General features: G+C 41.1%; 1 protein-coding gene across 1 annotated transcript; it reads right to left on the bottom strand.

Annotated features, from left to right (window-relative positions):
• Positions 1-4,229: 4,229 nt before the first annotated feature.
• On the bottom strand, positions 4,230-21,853 carry asb1 (ankyrin repeat and SOCS box containing 1). Its single transcript, XM_030124423.1, has 5 exons — positions 21,577-21,853; positions 18,789-18,927; positions 18,159-18,461; positions 7,740-8,122; positions 4,230-5,180 (listed from the first exon to the last, which is right to left on the bottom strand). Exons 1-5 carry the CDS (start codon positions 21,671-21,673, stop codon positions 5,050-5,052), a joined length of 1,053 nt encoding a protein of 350 aa, XP_029980283.1. The 5' UTR covers positions 21,674-21,853; the 3' UTR covers positions 4,230-5,049.
• Positions 21,854-23,148: the final 1,295 nt, after the last annotated feature.

Here is a 23,148-nt window from a genome sequence, read left to right as displayed (position 1 = left end):
GGATGGTTGTGTGGTGGAAACTCCCCACAGGAAGATGGTGGTTTACCAATAATGCAAACGGTCATTGTGTGTCATGTGTGTCATATGTGTTCTCATCATGAAACGCTGGCTTCAATGAGAGGATGAGGGTGTTTGAGGACAAACGCCGACGTCCACAGCTGTGGCAAAACCAGGACATAAGAGTGAAAAGAATGAAGGTGGGCAAAGAGGAAGACATGAGAAAACAGTAACAGTGAAGCAGAGGAGCTGAGCTGCTTCAAAGGAACACAGCGCCATCTACAGACCATCATGTAACAGTTAAGTTTAGGGATTTTATGACAGTCTGGAGAAAGTGATACATACACAACAATATGGAACACATTTGTAGAAAACATCTGATTCCATGTGTGTTGTTTTTTACTCTGTTCTTTAGATTCGTCCCTGTCCTCATCTTTCTGCCTCCACCCACCCACCAACACCCACCCACCCAGGATTCCCATGGTCCTGCCTTTTCCATAATTTTGGCCTCTAAAAAAACACTATATGTGTTTCTCAAGCATTCTGACATCCTGGCCCATGAATCAGCTCCACAATGATACCAGCAGAACGCCCCCGCCCCACGCTTTCACTTTGGATTTTAGATTTCATGACTTCCTCTGGAGGATGGACACAAGTCAGAAGACAAAAGACACAATCAGTCAGAACCGGTATCAGAAACACAATAAATGCTGCTGCAACACACTGGGACCATTCAACAAACAACAATGCCACATGACAATCTAAACCAGTAGTGGCTCATCAATAGAGGGTGCTAGGACGCCGCCCCATCTGTCTCACATGAAGAAGAAGATAATAAGAATTGCCTAAAATAATTTTACAAAAACATTAATATTTAAATAAACGAGCTATACATGACACACCCAGTGAGTACTGTGTATAATCTGCATTCAAGTATAGTTTAAAAATGTTTTTGGTCATTTAATGAGCAGTCGAGTCCTGTGTTTCCTGTTTGAAGAACCCCCATGAACCCTGTCGACTTTCGTTATAAATGGCGTGTGTGCAGTGGACCCCCATCCAGTACAAGGGATAGGAGAGCTTCAGTACAACTTCAGAATAACAGATCTTAAAACATCTTGGAGGAGCATTGAAAATTTGGAAAAGAAAAACAATACATCAATCAAAACAATTAAGTTATTTCATAATTTTAACTTTAACGTGCAGCAGACCCCTGAGTGTTGTTGATTTTTATTATTTTCTTTTTGTTTGTCTTTTATTCTTTTCTCTTTTTTTATGGATCTGATTTATAAATTTGTCAGTTGACTGTTTCTTTTGATTGTGTTTGTTTTAGGATTATAGGTTTTTCTATTAAGAAATGTTAATAAAACTTTGTCATTAAAAAAAAAAAAAAAAAAAAAAAAAAGATAGGAGAGCCTCGGGGCACAAAAAATTGCGTCCAAGCCCCACCCACAGGCGTAAAAATCACATCCTGAAAAGAATCAAGACCTTCCTCAGAAATGAAATCACCAAGTAGGTCTGTTAGGCCCCGTCCATATGACGACCGTTTCAGTTGTATCTGCAAAAGTTTTGTATTGATAGGACTTTCATCCACATGAAATCTGCGTTTTCAGTCACCAAAATCGCAACTTTTTGTACCCGGGTCCCATAAATTTGCGAACGCCAGTTTTGCTTCTTTGTCTGTTTAACAAAACTTAAACTTTTCTAAAATGATGACGTCGTAACCCCACCTCTCTAACCTTTCATCCCGGAAGCAAGATGCCACTTCACAACAACAACAATGGCGGACTACAGTGTAGTGCTAATGCTACAACAGCTATTGAACTTATTGGAAATATTGAATCAAACACATATCACACACATATCAAAGTACACAAAGCCTTCTTACAATTTGTACAAGATGTCATTTTTACATTGAAACAGAGGCAAAATCTACAAACGCAGTTTGTTTAGCTATGTTGACATATTTCTGTTTTATCACATTGGGAGGTACAGGAAGATGTGCAAAAGATTACAGTATTTACAAAGTTTGAGGGGAAAAGAGAATTCATTCATTTTCTGAGCGGATGAATCCTCAGGGTGGGGGGTGGGGGTTCATGGGTAGCTGAAGCTTACCAGCAGGTGAAGGAGGGGTTTGTCTGGGACATTTCGCCACTTCATCACAGGACAGATAACATACAGATGAGAAACCATTCACTCTCACATCTATGAGTGGGTTAGATTAGAGGGGGCACCCTGGAGGAGAACACTGCTGGAAACGTGGCATTTAAATGAAGAAATTCTCTACCATATGATAACAAAATAGATCTGTATTAGGTCTACAGTCAGTTTTTAGTCTTGGTCTCATGACGACATAAATCCATCTTCTTTCTTGTTTGTTTTTCTCATGGCTATACTCTTTTTTTTTTTTTTTTTCTTTGCTTAAATGCTGTAATGCTTCTAATGTTTTATGTAAAGCACTTTGAATTGTCTTGTACATGAAATGTGCTATGTGCCTGCCTTGCCTTTCAGTCTGACAAAAATGTGTGTAATCTCACTGGGCAGTGGGTTAGGGGATCATAACTGAACTTCCGTTGACCAGAAATTGATTCGACAGGAAACTATAATATAATAATATGAATATGAATATTTAACTCAACTAGCCAGAGTGGAAACAATCGCTGTCTGCCATTTAAATAAATCGAGGCATGACATGCTCAATTTGATCCAAACATTGTTTCAGTGAAAGGTTGTATTGGGGGTTTTCATTGATAATCCTCCAAGCAACAACATGCAACATATCATATTTTAATACTTCAGAATTTTGGAAGGAAATCCAGCTCCATTTTCTTCCCGGCAGGAAACTTAAGACGATGACAACTGTTTTAGTTCTTAAACTGAGGACTAAGACAACATTTTAAAAGATGATCATTAACATGATTATTATTACTATTTTTTCTTTTTAGGTCACCTGTCGATAGGCCATGAGTTGTTGTGGAGGTGCTGTGTCCGGCGTCACCTTCGTCATCACTGTAGTCCTTATTAGATCTTCAAACATTTTCTCTGTTGAAACTATTAGTCTTACTCATTTCAAATTTCATTTGTAGTTTGCTTGGGACAATGGCTACGAAGTTTGTACAGTTTTGAAAAATTTGGATTTCTGAATTTTATTTTATTTTTTTTTTATAACCTTTTGTAGTATTACAAATTTGCCTTTACTTATAATGGTCCATATTTTGATGACTTATAACATGGATATGGTTTGAGATATCAATATAGTTACTATTAAGCACTGATAGGAAGTAATATATAGACTTTCATTTATAATTCAGTTAACCTCCAGTGAAAGTGAAGTCAGGGATACGACTTCATGTGATGTTTATGTTGAAGTTAAATCAGAATATAAACTCAAAAAATATCTGTTATGTGAAAACCTTGGCTACAGGCAAGCAATTTGTAACTTTAGAAAAAACAACAAAAGGATCCCTTAGGTCACCGGCTGGTACACAGGTTTGGAAAGAAGTCTGAGAGTCTGTCATTTGTGCTGTAATGGTTGTGTGGGAGATAAACTCCATGTTTTATTTGAATGTACTAATGTACAGTTTGTTGAATTAGGACAAAAGTATTTGCCAAAATACTACTTGCAGCATCCATCAATGTATAAACTTATAACGCTTCTTCAGTCCGAACAACCTAAGACAATACATAAATTGGGTGCCTTTCTGAAAAGGGTTTTACCTCTTTTTCAATGAATTTTGTTATTGTTGAATGTACTGTATATTGTTCTTTTTTTCTGTTATAATATGGTGTTTGTGCTTCATACCATGTATTTGGTGATGAGCAAAATAAAATAAAATGAAGTGAATGAAAGTACCACCAACTTCTATTGGGAGATTGATCTCCTGCATCAAAACCATAGGACTCTAACATAGCGGCAGAACCTGACAACCTCACAAATTCAACTCATTAATTTTTGATAGAACATGCCAGTGAAATACAGGGACATTGGGCCTTTTTTGGATTATATTTTGTTGTGATTGTATCATAATGTAAGCTCAACAACACTGTTAAACTCAGGGGTATCAATCCATCAAACTGGCAAGAAGGAAGCTGAAACAAGAAGAAATAACTGTCTCCCGCTCAGTAAGATGACAAATGGAACAGGAAGTGCGGACGTTGATCTTACTTTGAAAGAACCATTGTGCTTTTTGGTGGAAAAAGCCTCTGTGAAAAAAACACATCTACAGGAGAAAATATAGACTTATAATACATTTACTGTATGCAAATAAAAATAAACAAAGCCAATCTGCATTGACATTTTAACAAGGTAAACAGTACAAGTGTATGAGACAAAGGCTGTGCAACATATGTACAGAAGAACAGAAGGTGCAACAGACTTAGAGAAGGCAGCTTTATGGCTAATAAATACACTTTTACACTTCAATTTATTCTACATATTCCCTTCAATTTTAACAGATTGTCAGTGCTACAACAAAACAAGGTTTGTTCATTTTGATTAAACAGTTGTAGGTTCCTTCTAGGCAGTAATTATACACAAAATGTAAACTTTACTCTTACCAGAAATGGCTCATTGAAGAGTTTTTTTCTCTTTGAAAACATCAGGATTTCCACTTAAATATTCTACAAGTAGGACTGCACTATTTAACATAAAGACAGTGGGTGACAGTGCAGTAGCATTTATCCCAGTGATCTACAGTGTGAATTTAATTCTAGTGATTGTTCACAATGTCTGAGTGGTCATGAAAGGCTGAAACAGCTGAGTTAACACTGACCATATTCTCAATTGAATACACAGCATATTTTTGGTCTTTGTACCTAAATACTCAATGTCAATGTGGTTCTTAAGATGGAGAGTGTGATTTAATAAAGGGCCACAACACCTCTAGTGATATAGGATGTAAAATATCACATTTAGAAGACACAAACCAAAACAAGCTGACACACTGATAAGATGAAAAGCATTTCAGTACATTACAATACTGACATTAAACTACTGTTAGCTTCCAAATGCGGTTAAGTTATTCTGATAATGATTCATTTAGGAAATAATCAGGATCAGTTTTGATGAAGCAGGAAGTTCTTGATGGGTTGTGGTAGAGGTAATGAGGGTATGTGGTTCAGACGGTGTTTGCCCATTACTCGGCGGATCTTGATTCGACAAAGATTTGTCAACCTGCGAGGACATCCTGGAAACAACAAGAATCACACAGGGTTTCCATGACAACATGTCATCACACAAAAAGACTTCACATGACCAAACAGAATGGTACACTATACAAACTATAGAGCGCACATAGTGTGATTCATAAATTTCAGTTCTTCAACCCTTTAAGTGATGCAGTTGCTTCTCATTCCTTACACATCCATCAGTTTGATAGAAGCATAAAGATTGAACTGTGTTTAATGGATAAAGGTCATGTGGTCTGATGAGTCCAGACTGACCCTGTCACAGAGGAGGATGAAGTGATTATCCATCATGCCTAGTGCCTACAGTCCAAGCCTGTGGGGTCAGTGGTCTGATCTGGGGTTTGGACAGATGTTCAGGTCTGGTTCAGTAATGTTCTGTGTCTAAAACATTAGGACAGATGAACCTGAATAAACTGAAAGAGCAGGTGTGAATATCAGTGGGTTTTTCTTAATGACACAAACGTGAAACAAAGCCAAGATTCAATGACCTCAAATTGTTGAAGAGGTTCAGGAGTCCACAGGAGACCACAGCCTGTCCAGACCTGAACCACGTTTAGGATGTGATGGTGAAAACTTTACACAGTGGTCTGACTCATTATCTTCAGTACAAGACCTTGACACAAATTAATGCAGCGCTGGATGGAAACAAATGCTTGTATTAGTTTTGCATTTCAGGAATGACGCCATGGCCAATGTGTCCTGTAATCAAAGCAAAGTTTAATGAAATACTGTGTCTGAGCAGTGTCATCACTGTCACCATGTGTTTGGTCCTGGAGAATTTTGTTAGGTTTCTGTAAATTGACTCAAGAGTCTGGTTTCAACCGGCTCTATATGTAAAGTGTCATGAGATAACTTATGTTATGATTTGGCCCAATATAAATAAAATGTGATTAATTTAATAAACGATAATCAAAGAAATATAAATAGAAGAGTAAACAGAGACTTGTGTTGCTACTTTTGCCTTGACAGGATAGTTTAAGTTTGCATTAACAGAAATACTGATGGCTACACATGAATTTTGGTTTGGGAGAATCTCTACAACTTCAAAAGTTTGTAAACATTACTATTTTTTGCCAGAAATCCAATTTCTTTCTCAGGAAACCAGATGTGTAATGAACTGTTGACAGTGTTGTCACCATGTGCTAAAGTATCATGAACCACTGTTACCTTCTGAATTAAGAACATCAACACAGGGCTTCATATCTCATGAATTGGTTTCAACTCATGTATGAGACCCTGGGGTTTTGAATGAGTTTTGAAGATCAAAGCCTTCACAAATGCATGACTTATGCAAATGCATCCACCTACTGTCGTGTTGCTTCATCTTCACTTACAAAATACAGGAGTCAAACTGAGATATTGCAGCGTTAAGACTGGTGAGGGCAACAGGCTCAACAAACTAGTGAGGAAAGCCTGTTCTGTGGTGGGACTGGACCTGGCAGAGACTGTACAACAGCAGCTTGACTTGAATTACATCCTGCTGTAAACAGACTTCTTGCATCTTGGCAAAGTCACCTACTGCACACTGGCTACTTTGTATATTTTATTATTATTATTATTATTATTATTATTATTATTGCTACTACTATTTATGTCATTTTTAGTCACTTTAACACATTTTTACCTCCGCTAGGAGGTATTGTGATTGCTTTGCTTTGTGTGTTTGTGTGTTTGTTTGTTAGCAGAATAACTCAAAAAGTTAAGGACGAATTTTCATGAAATTTTTAGGAAATGTTGATACTGGCACAAGGAAGAAATGATTACATTTTGGTGGTGATGGGCAAAGATCTGTCTTCGAGGAGGTCTGTGCTCTCCGAGTGCTTTTCTTGTTTTCTGTTGAAATTGTTCATCATTATTTTATATTATATTTAATTCAACTACTTTTCTCTTGCTTTGTAAAGTGAATAATACTTTAGTTTATTACCTCCGCCAAGGAGGTTATGTTTTCATCTCGGTTTGTCTGTTTGTTTGTTACCTCCACCAGGAGGTATTGTGATCACTTTGCTTTGTGTGTTTGCGTGTTTGTTTGTTAGCAAGATAACTCAAAAAGTTATGGATGGATTTTCATGAAATTTTCATGAAATGTTGACACTGGCACACTGGGGGGGGGGCAGATCTGTCTTGGTGGAGGTCTGTGCTCTCTGAGAGCTTTTCTTGTTATATTTTATGTTCTCTTTACTTTGTAATTGTATTTATGCCTCTTGTTTTATGCTGCTGCACATTGGAATTTACCCATTTCATTTAGCAGATGAAATACTTGCAGAAACTACACAGATACCTTCCTGGTAATTCTTCTTGGTTCAGCTGGACAGGTGTAGATACCCCACAGATACTCCGAACTGTTTTTTGTACCACGTAATAAGAATGTTTCTTCTTCTGGCACTTTTTTTCAATGATATTACAACTCCTCTAAATCATTTCACAATCACACAGGACATGTTGTCTTCAACAGTTTGTTCTTAAACAGCCAACAATGAATAAAGAAGCTCCTCCTGTAAGCAGCTGAATGCAGTACTGATGATCTATGAAATGGCTTTATTTGAGCCTGTTGTACTCACTTCTAGCTTGGAGGAAGACACCAAGTGCCTCGGGATCCACCTTCCTCCGGTTGGAAGCCTCCAGCTGTGACTCATTCCAGGGCACGAGGGCCGGGTTGGCCCCGTGGTCAAGCAGCAGGTGGACAAAGGCCACCTCACATCCGTGTCGCAGGACAGCATCCAGCAGGCAGGATGCCAGGCCGCGGGTCAGAGCCTCATGGCAGACGGGCCCGGTGTAGTTGAAATCAGGCTGAGCGCCGGCCTGGAGCAGCAGCCGGAAGCAGTGGAGGTGGTGATAGGCAGCACTGATGTACAGTGGACAGACCACCAACGTGTTGAGGGTCCGCGCACTTAAAAGGAGGCGGGGACCCAGCTGGTGGTCCATGTCTACGTCAGCATTGTACCTGCAACCACCAAACTCTGGTTAAGGGTTATCTTTACTCAGTGGTGGGCCGTCAGGGCCTGCAAGGCCTTCTCTGCTGGCCTAAAAAATATCTGAATCACAGACTAATGTTAATTATATTTTGTCCATGAATACTTATTAAATAATTCCAAATGGTCTGTCTGCTTCCTTTCATTGCTTTTCCCCTGGTTGTGCTACTTGCTGACATGTATTTTCATATTAAAGCATTTAACCAATCACATTTCAGCCATCATTTGTTGCCAGGCAGGGTCAAAGTCAAAGAAATCTGCCTGGAGGCCTTCACAATCAGTTCTGCATGCCCTCTGGCAAAGCATAAGTGTCGATGAAACTGCTGCTTCAACCAATCAGATTTTGAGCTGGCAACACCAAGGCCCTCTAGCAGGCGTACAGTAAAGTCAGCGTATTCACACCCTTTGATTGGATAGTCAGAGAGTGTACCAGCCCAAGTTAGCAAACCGCATCTGCAGGGAGCTGCACGGACAGAAATACAGTTGTGTTGGTTTAATAGCTGTTTTGTCAAAACACAATGGCTGAAGGAGGAGAAGAAATGGATTTGGTTGTAGATTTATTGTCAAACCCATTTTCAAGACAGACTTTTCAAGAAAAGCTGGACATTGTTAAGAAAGGTCGCACAATTCCGAAGCTAGCAGAGCTGGTCACAACCAGGAAAAGGATTTGTCCTTCACTTTCACTCCACTAACTAAGACTGGGACCCCCGGTACCTGCATGGATAATCTGTACAACAGAGTAGTTGAACTCTTTTTGAGGAAAAAAAAAAGAGGATGGATTTTGTGTACAAATAATCAGAATTTTTGGTGAGTAAAATGTTGCTATTTTCCTAAATAATATTGCAAGTTAATGAGGTTATTATTGATGCTTCTTTAAGCCTCAGTCACAAAGCATCGTTCGTACGAATCTCCCGGTTCGTACGAGTTCTGGAGTTCGTAGACATTCGTAGACATACATGGATGGAGCAGTAGTTTCTTACAGCCGTCTTACAAAGTCAGTACAGCTGCCATTCAAAACACAAGAGCATCTTGAGGCTGCCGTGAGAAAATGACGTAATTTTGAGTCGTACTAACACTGCATACAGTTGTCACGGTCTTCCTAAGGGTGCCTTGAGACATTCCTACGTAGGACCTACAGCCACTTCATGAATTATTTTGTCGTAATGTCAATGTACGTCAGCCCTACATGAAACTCATGGTGCTCCCAAGTCGACGGCAGGAAGATCTTACAATGTTTCAGTCCGACAACAGCGGAAGAAGAGGGACGTTCTAAAGCGCTTAATAAAAAACAACTTAACGTAGTTTAATGCCCCAGAACAGTGATCAATCATCACCAAAGTTTGTGTGGATATCTGTAGTCATGTCCACTTTCACCTCTGTAAAAAAAACTTAACATAGTTTAATCTTAGAGTATTGTTCATTCATTATTTCATTCATTCATTTATTTTCTGAACCGCTTCATCCTCCAGATGGTTGTGGAGGTGCTGGAGCCTATCCCAGCATTAGAGATGTCAACGTATAATTTGGTGATTATAGATGCTCTTTTCAGACATTAAACGATGTTAACTTATTTTTACGTTAAGGCTTTTGTGAACGTGCGTTTTCTGTGTTTGGGGATCGAGCGCTGTCCGTGGTGCTGAAATCACACATTACTATGGGAAAACTGACCTGTACTGAAATTAGGAGTCATAATAAGACATCAAATTAAGAAATTTGAAGTAGAAGGTATAAGAAGAAAACAAGGATACACATGAATAATGGAGAAGTGAACGTTAAAAACTAACTGTCCGACACACACATCCATCACCCTGATCATAAATCGTTCGCACGGTGTTCATAGCCATTCGTAACAGCATTTGTGACTGAGGCTTCATGTGTGTCGCAGCTGTAGCTGCAGTAGTAGGAGACTTGTGCACCCCGGGTTTGTATATTCAGCAAAGGCATTTATTCTGGCTACATGAGTTATCTATCTGCGATGCAACGGCTCTTTATACAGCATTTCTGCATAATAAGATGGTTTTTATAACCATAAAATAGTTATTGAGGGATGGATTAAATCAGACAGAGCACTACTGAAGGCCTAGGTGTGAAATGCACGGTCTGCCACTGTTTTTACTGCACCATAGGTGATGATGTTTGCCTGTTTGCACTGTAAATATGCGACTTACACCATCAGCAGGTTCAAGAAGAAACAGTTTTCCCCATTCAGAAAATAACTGCAGCCTGATAATGAGCCTGTTAACATGCACACTAATAATGTAGGAGCCATAAGCACTGTGTGGTTTTTTTGGTTTTTCTCTTATTTGTGTGACGTCATGATATTGGCACCTGTTACGTGTGGCACTGTGGGTGTGGTGTTGTCTATTAAGTCTCTGCGCTCACCTGGGTGTGTATGTGGCCTGGATCATGGCGGCGGGGTGAGCCTGGGGAGAAACTTTCTGTTGACCGTCATTATCATCGTTATCACCGTCACCGTTGTCTTTGTCACTGGCCATGAGGGTATCTTTGCACAACTTTGAATATACAACGATTGAAGTAAGTGCTTGTTTCCTATGCTTGTGATATGGATAATAAACCTCAAGAACATTTGTAATGGTGAGTCTGACGCGTCTTCAGTGTAAACCCCCATGTCTTAGCCTGCCGCAGCGTTTGGGTTGTTTTTTAAGCTTATACGCCGCAATATTTTGTCAACAGAAAATCTTTGTTGAAGCGTGGATCGCCGTACTTTCGTACAACATTTTGTCAGATGCTTGATAACGTGGTGTCTGTAGTAAGTTGTAAATGAAAGACAGGGACGCACATGGGATCCTTGTTCACGTCATTCATTCACAAATCTGCTGCTACGATTCACATTTCATTATTCCACTTGCCTCTACAATAAGGCATTGTATGTTTTGATACATGTTCAGCGTGTTTGTCAATAAAGAGCGCTATTCCCTGGCTAGGCTCAGTAGTACTTTCACACAAGGTGATCGTACTGGTTTTGTTTCTTTTGGGACTTTGGCTAATGTTTTGGTTCGTGTGTCAAGCGGGTCTGCAGATTTTTGATGGAGATCCTCTGCAATATCAAACTTTCAGAAAAGCTTTTGAACATAACATTGAAGGAAGAACTCAAAACCATAAGGACTGTTTGTATTACCTTGAACAGTACACTAGAGGTCAGCCCAGGGATATGGTCCGAAGCTGCCAACATCTGCCTGCTGTCCGTGGATACGCCAGAGCCAGAGCACTGCTTTTAGAGCATTTTGGAGATCCATTCAAAGTAGCCTCCGCCTACATGGATAAAGTGTTGTCCTGGCCCATGATTAAAGGAGAAGACATTAAGGCTTTGAAGGCTTACAGTCTTATGCTACAGGAGTGTTGTAACTCAATGGGAGATTCTGTGAGTGATCTCAATGTGCCAATTAATATGCAAACTATTGTGAAGAAACTGCCTTATAAGCTGCAGGATCACTGGAGAAGTGTGGCCTGTGAGGTACAGGAGAAGTTTTGCCGTACAGCTACTTTTTGCGATATTGTTGACTTTGTGGAGAGGCAAGTTAAAGTAGCAAGTGACCTTCTATTTGGAGATATACAAGATTCACCAGGAACAGCAAGAAAGGACTCTAAAATGGTTAAGTCACGAATAAGTCCAAGGCCCAGAGGAAGTAGTTTTGCCACAACGATTGCACCTGTGGAGAGAAGAGTGGAACCTGTGAAAAGAGAGAAGAACTCACCTGTAAAAATCTGCCTATTTTGTGGAGCTGGTCATTCTTTGGATGTTTGTGTCCTTTTTTCCAACAGAAGGCAAAGTGAGAAGATGTCTTTTTTGAAGGAACATAAGATGTGCTTTGGCTGCTTGTGCATTGGCACATGAGCAAAGATTGCAGAAAATGTTTGGTTTGTCGATTATGCAGTCTCAAGCACCCTACATTGTTGCATGACCACTCTAAGGTTATAGACAGAAGAGTTCAGTGCAGGCTAGTGATGGCTCAGAAATGGACAGAGGAGGTGCTGTGGTGTCTGTTCAGACTAGTGGTTTGACTGGGGCCGGTAAGATGGACTGTGCGTAATTGATTCTGCCTGTTCAGGTGAAGTCCAAAAGGGGACATGAGACCCTGGTCACTTACGCGTTCTTGGATCCAGGGAGCACTGCCTTGTTTTGTATAGAGCGACTCATGAACCGCCTGAATCTGTCCGGTAGGAAACTTGGAATTCTGCTTAGAACAATGGGCCAAGAAAAGGTTGTGGACAGCTACTTGCTCTCAGATTTGGAAGTTGCAGGATTGGATTCGAATGATTACATCGATTTACCAGAAATCTTCACTCAAGGTTGCATGCCTGTTCATCGTGGTAATATTCCACAGTCAAAGGATCTCCAAAGATGGCCGCACCTGAGATACATAAAAACACTGGAGATTGATGCTGATGTGAACCTTCTGATTGGCACAAACATTCCTAAAGCACTAGAGCCCTGGGACATGGTTCGAGCTGTGGATGGTGGCCCATATGCCATCCTGGGTTGGACAGTGAATGGACCACTCCATGGTGAATGCCAGATCAGCACTAATGGTTCTCAGCCTGATGTTACAGTGAACCGGATTTCGGTAGCAAAGCTTGATGAGCTTTGGGAAAAGCAGTTAAAGGTGGATTTCCCTGAAACTGTGCTGGATGAACAGCCTGGTCTGTCCAGGGAGGATCAGCGCTTTACGGAGTCGGTATCAGAGTCATCCAAGCTTATTGATGGGCATTACACAATTGGATTGCCAATAAGACAAGGAAATCTTAAAATGCCAAACAATAAGAGAGTTGCAGAACAACGTGCACAAAGTCTGAAAAGGTGCTTAAAGACCAGTCCTTTCGCTCTGATTATGTTGCTTTTATGTCTCGGATGCTTGCTAGTGGTTATGCAGAAAGGGTTCCATTTGAGCAGTTACATCGTTCCGATGGTAAGGTGTGGTACATACCACATCATGGTGTGTATCACCCTAGAAGGAAAAAACTAAGGGTTGTGTTTGACTGTGGTGCCACATTCCAGGGAACCTCTTTGAACTCCCAGCTTCTTCAAGGTCCAGATTTAACGAGCTCACTGGTAGGAGTCCTCACAAGGTTTTGTAAAGAACCTGTGGTGCTCATGGCGGATATTGAGGCCATGTCTCATCAGGTCAGGGTGCCAGCTGAAGACTGTGACCTGTTGAGATTTTTGTGGTGGCCTGATGGAGACTGTGTGCAAGAGGTGGTTGAGTACAGAATGAGGGCACATCTGTTTGGTTCTACGTCCTCCCCTAGTTGTGCCTGTTTTGCCCTGAGGAAGTGTGCTGAAGACAATCAGGAGCACTTTAGTCCTTTGGTCGTTAATGTTCTACTTCACCATTTCTATGTTGACGATCGTCTGGTGTCCGTTGGCTCTGAGGAGGAAGCAGTGTCTTTGTGCCAAGAGCTTCATGCCCTGCGCGCTGAAGGTGGTTTCAAGCTCACAAAATGGATCAGTAACCGGCGCACAGTGCTGGCTGCTATTCCTCTAGAGGAAAGGGCCAAGGAAGTGAAAGACCTGGATTTGGACAGTGATGCCTTACCTGTGGAGCATGTCTTGGGTGTTCAGTGGTGTGTCCAGTCCGACTCGTTCAAATTTAAGATCATACTCAGGAATCGTCCGACTACAAGGCGAGGAATTCTGTCTGTTATTAGCTCCATCTATGACCCACTTGGTTTCTTGGCATCTGTTGTTTTGTCCGCCAAGAAAATCCTCCATGACCTTTGCAGGAGACATTTGGGATGGGATGATCCTCTGCCTTCTTCTGTTGCCAGGGAGTGGATGGCTTGGTTGGAAGACCTCCACCATCTCGAACATTGGGAGGTTGTAAGATGTTTAAAACCCTTGGATTTTGGTGACCTTGCTACTGCTCAGCTCCACCATTTCGCAGATGCGAGTGAGGAAGGTTTTGGGACAGTGACCTACCTGTTACTTTATGACAAAGGTGGCAGAGTTCACTGTGCATTTGAAATGGGTAAGGCACGTGTCACTCCGTTAAAACCTGTCACCATTCCTCGTATGGAGTTGACTGCTGCAGTAGTGGCTAGTAGGATGGATAAGTTGTGGAGGAAGGAGCTGCAAATGGAACTTAAAGAGTCTGTGTTTTGGACAGATAGCACTTCTGTTCTGAAATACATAAAAAACGAGACCTCACGTTTTAAGATCTTTGTGGCAAACAGAGTGTCAGAAATACTCAAGCTGTCAAACGTATCTCAGTGGAGGTATGTTAATACATCTAACAACCCTGCAGATCTAGCTTCCAGAGATGTGAAAGTAGAGCTATTTCTAAAGTCTGGTGCATGGCTCAGTGGTCCTGACTTTGTTCTGGAACCTGAGTGCAGGTGGCCTACAAATACAGAAATCTTGGAAGACCCTTTTGTTGTGGATCCAGAGGTTAAGGTTATGACAGTGAACACAGTACAAGTTAAGCAGATGAGTCCATTTGAGGGGTTCATGGGCTACTTTTCTTCCTGGCTCAGTCTCAAAAGGTCTGTTGGTTGGTTTTTGAAGCTTAGGACTTTGCTGCTGTCTCTAGCACAACAGAGAAAACATTTGAAAGGGACTTTGTCCAAGTCAGAGCTCAGTGGTGAGCAGTTGGAGAAAGAACTTAAGCTCCAGATGGAAAATGTTAAAGGTCAACTGCTGAACAGTGTTCTGTCGGTGGAGGACTTGGATGAAGCTGAAATGGCTGTGATTCGTTTCTGTCAAAAGATTAGATTTTAAGAAGAGTTTGATAATTTGGAGAAAGGAGAGTTGGTGAAAAGAACAAGTCATCTCTACAAGCTGGACCCAATCCTTGATGATGGTTTGTTAAGGGTTGGAGGTAGACTCAGCAGAGCTGCTATGCCAGTTGAAACAAAACATCCAGTTATCCTGGCTAAAGACCTTCACATCTCCCATCTTATTCTCAGTCATGTACATCAAGAGACAGGTCATGGTGGACGTGATCACATGCTTTCCCACCTGCGGCAGAAATATTGGATTCCTGGTGCTTGTGCAGCTATTAGAAAGATTTTGGCAAAATGTGTCATCTGTCGTAGATTGTCTGCTACACCTGGATGGCAGAAAATGGCTGATCTACCTCAGAGTAGAATAACTCGTGACGAGCCTCCATTTAGCAGAGTTGGTTGTGACTGTTTTGGTCCATTTGAGGTCAAGTGTGGTCGATCTGTGGTCAAGAGGTATGGGCTTATTTTCATGTGCTTGGCAATACGAGCCACACACCTTGAAGTTTTGTCATTTTTTGACACCGATTCCTTCATCAATGGTCTGAGAAGATGTGTTGCAAGACGTGGTCAAGTTCTGGAAATCCGTCCAGATAATGGTACCAACTTTGTGGGTGCTGAACATGAATTGCGAGAGGCCATTGAGAAGTGGAACCATAGTCTCATAAATGACACACTGTTGCAAAAAGGTGTGAAATGGGTTTTCAATCCCCCAGTTGCATCACACCATAGAGGTGCATGGGAGAGGTTGATTAGGTCGGTGCGTAAAGTGCTAAACTCTGTTTTGAAGACTCAGACTTTGGATGAAGAGGGTTTGGTAACTGTGCTCTGTGAAGCTGAGGCAATCGTGAACAGCCGTCCAATAACAAAGGCTTCTACAGACCCTAATGACTTGGAGGCGTTGACCCCTAACCATCTACTACTCCTCAAGTCAAGGCCGTCGTTGCCACCTGGAGTGTTCAACAAAGACGAAATATATGCTCGCCGTCGTTGGAAGCAGGTGCAGTATATGTCAGGTTTGTTCTGGAAGCGCTGGGTCAAAGAATATCTTCTCGGACTTCAAGAGCACCAGAAATGGAATAATATTAGAAGAAACTTCGTTCCTGGAGATGTCGTAACGCTTGTGGGTGATATGGCACCACGAAATTCTTGGATTACAGGAAAGGTTCTGGATACTGTTCTGGACAAAAATGGCCTGGTGCGTATTGTACGGATTAAAACCCGAACAAGCGTTTTGGATTGACCGATCACCAAAGTCTGCCTTCTGCGGGAAGCAGAGGGGCAGTGAAGATCCTTTGGGTTATAACTATGGACATGATCTTTTTCCCTTTGTGGAATATGAGCTCTTTTGGACATATTTTGTCAATTTGGACTCTGATTGGACTATCTTAGTATTTGTCATGGTGTCTGTCTCCTACAGTTAATGGTGGTGGTTAATTATTGCTGTGTAATAATTATGGGGCCGGAATGTAGGAGCCATAAGCACTGTGTGTTTTTTTTGGTTTTTCTCTTATTTGTGTTACGTCATGATATTGGCACCTGTTACGTGTGGCACTGTGGGTGTGGTGTTGTCTATTAAGTCTCTGCGCTCACCTGGGTGTGTATGTGGCCTGGATCATGGCGGCGGGGTGAGCCTGGGGAGAAACTTTCTGTTGACCGTCATTATCATCGTTATCACCGTCACCGTTGTCTTTGTCACTGGCCATGAGGGTATCTTTGCACAGCTTTGAATATACGACGATTGAAGTAAGTGCTTGTTTCCTATGCTTGTGATATGGATAATAAACCTCATGAACGTTTGTAATGGTGAGTGACGCGTCTTCAGTGTAAACCCCCATGTCTTAGCCTGCCGCAGCGTTTGGATTGTTTTTTATACGCCGCAATAAATACTCCAATCATTACCTGATTTCTGGAGTTATCAGATTATTAGTGATAATGTGAACAGTATAATCTGATCTGTTTTATCAGATAACAGCAGTAATCTGATAATGAGAAATCAGATTAACACACCTGGATTTCTCCCCAAGACACCAATGTCTTCCTGCATGTATACAAGTTAATCTGATTTATTTCGTGCATTTACATCTCCACACAATTAAAATAATAAAAAACGGAAGTTACGTAGTCAACATGAGCAGAAGACAATAACAGGAAGTTTAAGTCTACCATCACTATGTACATATGTACGCTGAAAGAAATCCAATATGGACTGAAATGTCTAAACCGGGGTTTTCGATTATCGCATTTCTTAAGTGCATGTAAACACGTCAGATCTGATTATTACAATACTCTCATTACACCCAGTTATTTTATGGTCATGTAAATGGGCTCAATGACAAGACATCATTGATCAGATTACAGTTAAAACATTAACTCGTAGTGTGAGGAAGTCTGTGGGTTACACTGGTGAGTAAGTACCAGTAGAAGTGTAACCTGCATGCCTTACTTAGCACATTCTGATGAGGAACTGAAGCCCAGTACCTCAATTCAATGATAAAAGTAGGGTGGTGGTGAGTAGCAAAAAACTAACAGTGGCAAAGTGTAATTAAATGTGGTCAAAATACTGCTGTTGTCAACAGAGTCTGATGGTTTTGAATAAACCAATACATTTCATTCAGCTGAGGTTTTACTGTAATATCAACAGTGTTTGGAATATTAGACATATCACAACCTGAAGAAGGTCAGTGTGTCTGTGTATTTCTGCACAGCTTCATCATGTTGTCACGTGTTAAAGTGAGATGCTAATGGTGATTAGCATATCAGGGCATTTACAGTGTACTGTAAACCATCTGATTATTTTCAGTTACCGTACTTTTACAGTATGGTAATTCAACACAGGATGCTATGAAACTAGGTGGTTTGCATGTTAACTGCAGTTACTGTCTCTGCAACACTGACATCTTCAACATAACCTTAAAACTGTTATTTCTTTATATTTTGAACATAATTTGAGTTATTTTGTTAATGTTATTCTTTTAACCTCATTCTGAAACAAATCATAACTATTCGCTTCTATACCTTGTCACAACTCAGGTGGTTCTGTTAAAAATCAGTCACTTAATATAAATTGTGTTCGGTCACATACCTCAATGTAAAAACACCACTAAGAGAATTCACACTGGTAATAACATATAACTAGAAATCTGTTACCACTTTTGAGTCTAAATACAAGAAATGGTGTTTGTTTAAGATGCTCATTGACCCCAGACCGTGAACCTCCAGACTTCAGACAGTTCTACTGAATTCCCCGGATGAGGTCGAGTTCCCTACCTGATGAGTTCCTGCAGGATGTCTAGTCGACCCACTCGGGCGGCATGGTACAGTGGCGTACTGCGGTGGTGGCGGCTTCCATTCGGGTCAGCTCCGGCTTCGAGGAGTATGCGGACACAGTCCAGGTGACCATTAACAACTGCGACGTAGAGGGCAGTTTGACCTTTGACATCGACCAGGTCAACCTCTGCCCCCTGAGCGATCAGGTAGGCGACACAGGCAGCGTGTCCTGCTGTGGCTGCGATCCTCAAGGGGGTGCAGGGCAGACACCCACAACACCACACTGACTTCTCATTGATCCGCCTGCACCAAGAACACAGAGTATTTATCAGTCAGATCCACAGAACTGGTTCCACACTGTGCATTTAATAGTTACGTTAATGAAAGTGCATGTATTTTTTCAACAGTCAGGGCCCATCAACAGTCATACTGTGTTGATGACAGGTTTCCAGAGGTTTAGGAACATCACTGCTGTGTGAGATTCATTTAATTTACAACTGTAGCTGGTGTTGGTCACAGTAGAACAGTGTCAAAGTCATTTTAGTTCATTTTAGTTCAGTGGATTTTTGTGGGTCTATTGTGACTCAGTGTCATCTTATTCACTGTGTTTGTCTTTGCAAATTGCCTCACTGTCTGAAGCTGTCCTCCTGCAGCAGGTTCCTGACGGTGTCCAGGTCTCCGACGTAGGCAGCATTGTGCAGACGCATGTCATCCTGCTCCAGGGGTTTATCACAGAACTGCTCCTGAAGCCATTCCTTCAGGTTTCGACCTGGACAGAACACACAGACAACAGTTCCATCAAAGCCCTTTAATGAACCTGAAGAAATAATTTAGATTGGACACAAAACAACCTATTATTTAAAAACATTAACGTCAGGGTGCAGCTTTATACTGGTTTATCAAAGTTTAAATGGTCACAAAGGTTTTCCAAATAGCTGAGAACTAGCAGACCAGGGCTTTGATTTACTCTGTTTACTCTCCTGGGAGTAAAACCTTCACCTAAAAACTTAACTGTGATTTTACAGGCTGATCTTAACTTGGAGTCATAGGTTATGTGACAAAGAAGCCAAGAGAAAAACAGCTTTTTCCACAAAAAAAAAAAAAAAAAAAAAAACTGAAATAAAATAGAACGACTACAGTCCAATGAACAGAAATGCATTTTGTTTTTCCGGTGCAATAATAATATTAGTTACATATTATATATCAAATGTTTGATTCCTAATATGCTGGTATTCAGGCTCTGTGTGTGAATAGAAGACGGGAGTTTTTTTCAACATATTCCATGTGACTTCAAATCCATGTATAAATGTAATACAACGCTGAAGAAATGTGCTCCTTCTATCTTATTTTAGTACTTTCATTTAAAAACAAACGTTTCTTTTCCCCAATAGATTACATTCTTTGTTGAACTAGGCTTCTCAATCAATCAATCCATCAATCAATCAAATTTTATTTATATAGCGTCACATCATAACAAAAGTTATCTCATGACACTTTACATTTCGAGCTGGTCTAAACCAGACTCTTTTGATGTCATAACTACAAAATAAGGTGTCTATTTTTTCATTACATTTATTTTTTTCAGTTAAAGCTACAGCGTTTGACAGTTTTTCACATCGTTGAACAATGCCTGCGTACTGTGATCCAAACTGAAAGGATGGATGTTTATGCATGTATTCCTTTCCGGTGTCAGGTTGTAGAAAACGTTCTCCATTGTTCCCTGATTTTGTCCAATCACAGGTGTCTTCAGACACCTGGCAGGTCATCTGTGGTTGTAAGATGTAATTATTAATCACTGATCAGATTGTGTCTGACTTTCAGCCCCTATCTAAAAAGGATGCTTAGAAAAGTGGCTTCACTTTCCAATACTATCATGATCTGACATCAGACTGATGTGTCTTTATATTTAGTCTTTAGTCTGATTTAGGTACAGAGGACAGAACTGAAGGGCTGATTTAGTCCAATTTCAGCTTCTGTAGCTTTAAATAAAAGTTCAAGTAAATGAACAAATCACAGATTTTGGTTTGTATTAAAGAAAAACTTCCAGGTATCCTGGAAATAGTGTTTATATATTTTTACTGATTCTCCTCTATTTTTTTAATGTGAATTTCGATAAATGAACTTGACTTAAACATCACATAACTTTTGAAAAATAACAAACTAGTCCTGGGTTTAACTGTGTTTAAATATTAGATCTAAGCTCCAGGTGTCACCTTATACTGGATCATATGAGCCTGTAACTACCTGATAGGGTGGAATCATCTGTCCACAGTCTGAGTGGACAGGATGGAGTTGTCTGTGCAAGGTCTGAGTGGACAGGGTGGAGTCATCTCTGGGTAGACAGGGTGGAGTCATCTGTCCAAGGTCTGAGTGGATAGCTGGAGTCCTGGTGTCCACTGAGTGGACAAGGTGGAGTCATCTGTCTATGGTCTGAGTAGATAGCTGGAGTCCTGGTGTCCACTGAGTGGACTGGGTGGGGTCCTGGTCTTGACAGTCTGAGTGGACAGGGTGGAGTCATCTGTCCACGGTCTGATTGGACAGGGTAGAGTCATCTGTCCACGGTCTGAGTGGACAGGGTGGAGTCATCTGTCTACGGTCTGAGTAGATAGCTGAGGTCTGGGTGTCCACTAAGTGGACAGGGTGCGGTCCTGGTATCGACAGTCTGAGTGGACAGGGTGGGGTCATCTGTCCACGGTCTAAGTGGACAGGGTGGAGTCATTGGGTGGCTGTGACTCAGGAGGTAAAGCGGGTTATCCAGTAACCTAAGGATTGGCAGTTTGAATCCCGCTCTGTCCTAGTCATGTGCCGTTGTGTCCTTGGGCAAGACACTTCACTCACCTTGCCTCCAGTGTCATCCACACCAGTGTATGTGTATGAATGTTCGATGGTGGTCGGAGGGGCCATCTGGCGTGGAATGGCAGCCCCGCCCCAGGGCTGCTCTGGCTACAGATATAGTTTAGCACCATCAGAGTGTAACATGTGAGAGCGAATGAATAATGGAGTAATAATGTAAAGTGCTTCGGGTACCTTGAAAAGAGCTACAGAAATCTAATCCGTTATTATCTGTCCACTGTCTGAGTGGACAGGGTGGAGTCATCTGTCCACGGTCTGAGTGGACAGTGAGGAGTCACGGTGTCCACTGTCTGAGTACAAAGGGTGGAGTCATCTTTCTGCTGTGAGTGGACAGGGTGTAGTCATCTGTCCACGATCTGAGTGGACAGCTGGGGTCCTGGTGTTTACTGAGTGGACAGGGCGGGGTTCTGGTATCAACAGTCTGAGTGGATAAGGTGGGGTCATCTGTGCACGGTCTGAGTGGACAGGGTGGAGTCAGTTATCCATAGTCTGAGTGGACAGAATGGAGTCATCTTTCCACTGTCTGAGTTAGGGTGTGTGTGTATGGGGGGATTGGGGTGTTTACCTGCAGCCGTGGCCCCTGGCAGGTCGGACACGGTGATGAGCGGAGGGAGGCTGATACTGGGAGGTTCGTCCACATCCGCCTCCGGACCCTCCGCCATGGCCCCTAAACCCTGAACCGTCCACCTAAATAACACTAGTTAACAACTAACCAGCCAACCAGCTAACTAAAACAGCGTTTAGGCAGATTACACCCGCACCACTTCACCCACGGAAAGGCTCCACCGACACCGAACAGACGGACACGGACGTAAACAACCGGCCGCTGCCCACCGCACTGCGCTGCTTCCGGGATAGTTTAAAGGGACCGCACATATCCACTGAGAAATCCACGGACCGACCCGGTGTTGGTTGTATCTGTGTGCGTTTTGTGCTGAAGGGTCCAATATCAGATCATTCTGTCCTGAACAGAGTCACAGTATTCACATTAAGACCCGTTAGTAAAACTGCTAATAGGCCTATACACAGTACACACTGTATCTATACACTGTACTTACACACTGTATTTAACAGATATTTGTGACTGCATTTAGTTAATAATATAATTGACAGATACATCCGCATGATCAGATTATTATCAAATATAGATTAATACCCTGAAAAACACCCAGAACATCCTTAAAATGAAAGGACTTCAATTAGGAAAGATTAGATGGTCAGAAAAATCCTCTGGAAGCTGAAAACAGTAAATTTCTTCAGAGTTTGAGTTTTAACTACAGTAAAATGATCTGTTCTCAGAAAAAGAAAATGTCAAATGTGGACAGGATGAAATTTAGCAGTCTTCTAAATCAAAGACAACTGATGTGGACGGATAGAAAATGATAGAAAAACTGACTGAAAATGGTAGAAATCTGACAGAAAGTGATAGAAAAACTGGCAGATAGAAAAAGACAGTAAATGCAGAGGCCGAGGTGTGGAACAGTGTTCTGGGCTCTTCAGAGTTAAAAGTGTAATAGCAGGTATTGTGAGTTCTCACTGTGCAATAAAATATAAATATTTTAACATCATATTTGATATTTTGGATCATTTCTAAATGGTGTAATTTGCTTATAAAACTTTCCAACATAGAATATAATATCATACATAGTGTATTGTTCAGAATACACAATAGTCCTTCACAGGACATTTCATTTCATTTATTTATTTATTACATGGAATACTTTTTCTTAGTCCTGATATGTAAGAGCATATGAACTAATTCACTCACCTACAAAAACGTGTTTACATTAAATTAACCCTTTCATGCACTGTCCACTTCAGTGGACAGTTCTTCTCCAGCTGTTCTCTTGTATATTCATGGGTTTTGTTGTTTTAGTTCCATATCAGCCAACACAGTGGACGCTTATACACCATCCCATACACTGTAATTCAAATCATTACTGTAACTTTACTGTTCTTGATGAACCTGATCTGCGTTAACATGTTTAAGTGTAAATCAATTGTTATTTGTTAGACAAGAAAGGGTTTTTTTGCATATTATCTCCATGAAGTGAGTAATTACTAGCATTAGAATATGTTAAAATGTGAGAAGACATCAGATTAGCAGCATTAAAAATGTTTTTATTTCATTGTTTTC

This window comes from Sphaeramia orbicularis, chromosome 21, assembly GCF_902148855.1.
Source record: "Sphaeramia orbicularis chromosome 21, fSphaOr1.1, whole genome shotgun sequence".
NCBI lineage: Eukaryota > Metazoa > Chordata > Actinopteri > Kurtiformes > Apogonidae > Sphaeramia > Sphaeramia orbicularis.
The sequence above is the reverse complement of the archived record's forward strand: the minus strand, read 5'-3'. Positions and strand labels throughout refer to the sequence as shown.

Bases quoted from the DNA above. Each gene is read 5' to 3' on its own strand.
- asb1 (XM_030124423.1), bottom strand. From the start codon at position 21,673: ATGGCGGAGGGTCCGGAGGCGGATGTGGACGAACCTCCCAGTATCAGC. The intron at 8,123-18,158 runs GTAGGGAACTCG...TGGTGGTTGCAG, and splicing joins ATCCTGCAGGAACTCATCAG to GTACAATGCTGACGTAGACA. The intron at 5,181-7,739 runs GTGAGTACAACA...TGTTGTTTCCAG, and splicing joins TGTCTTCCTCCAAGCTAGAA to GATGTCCTCGCAGGTTGACA.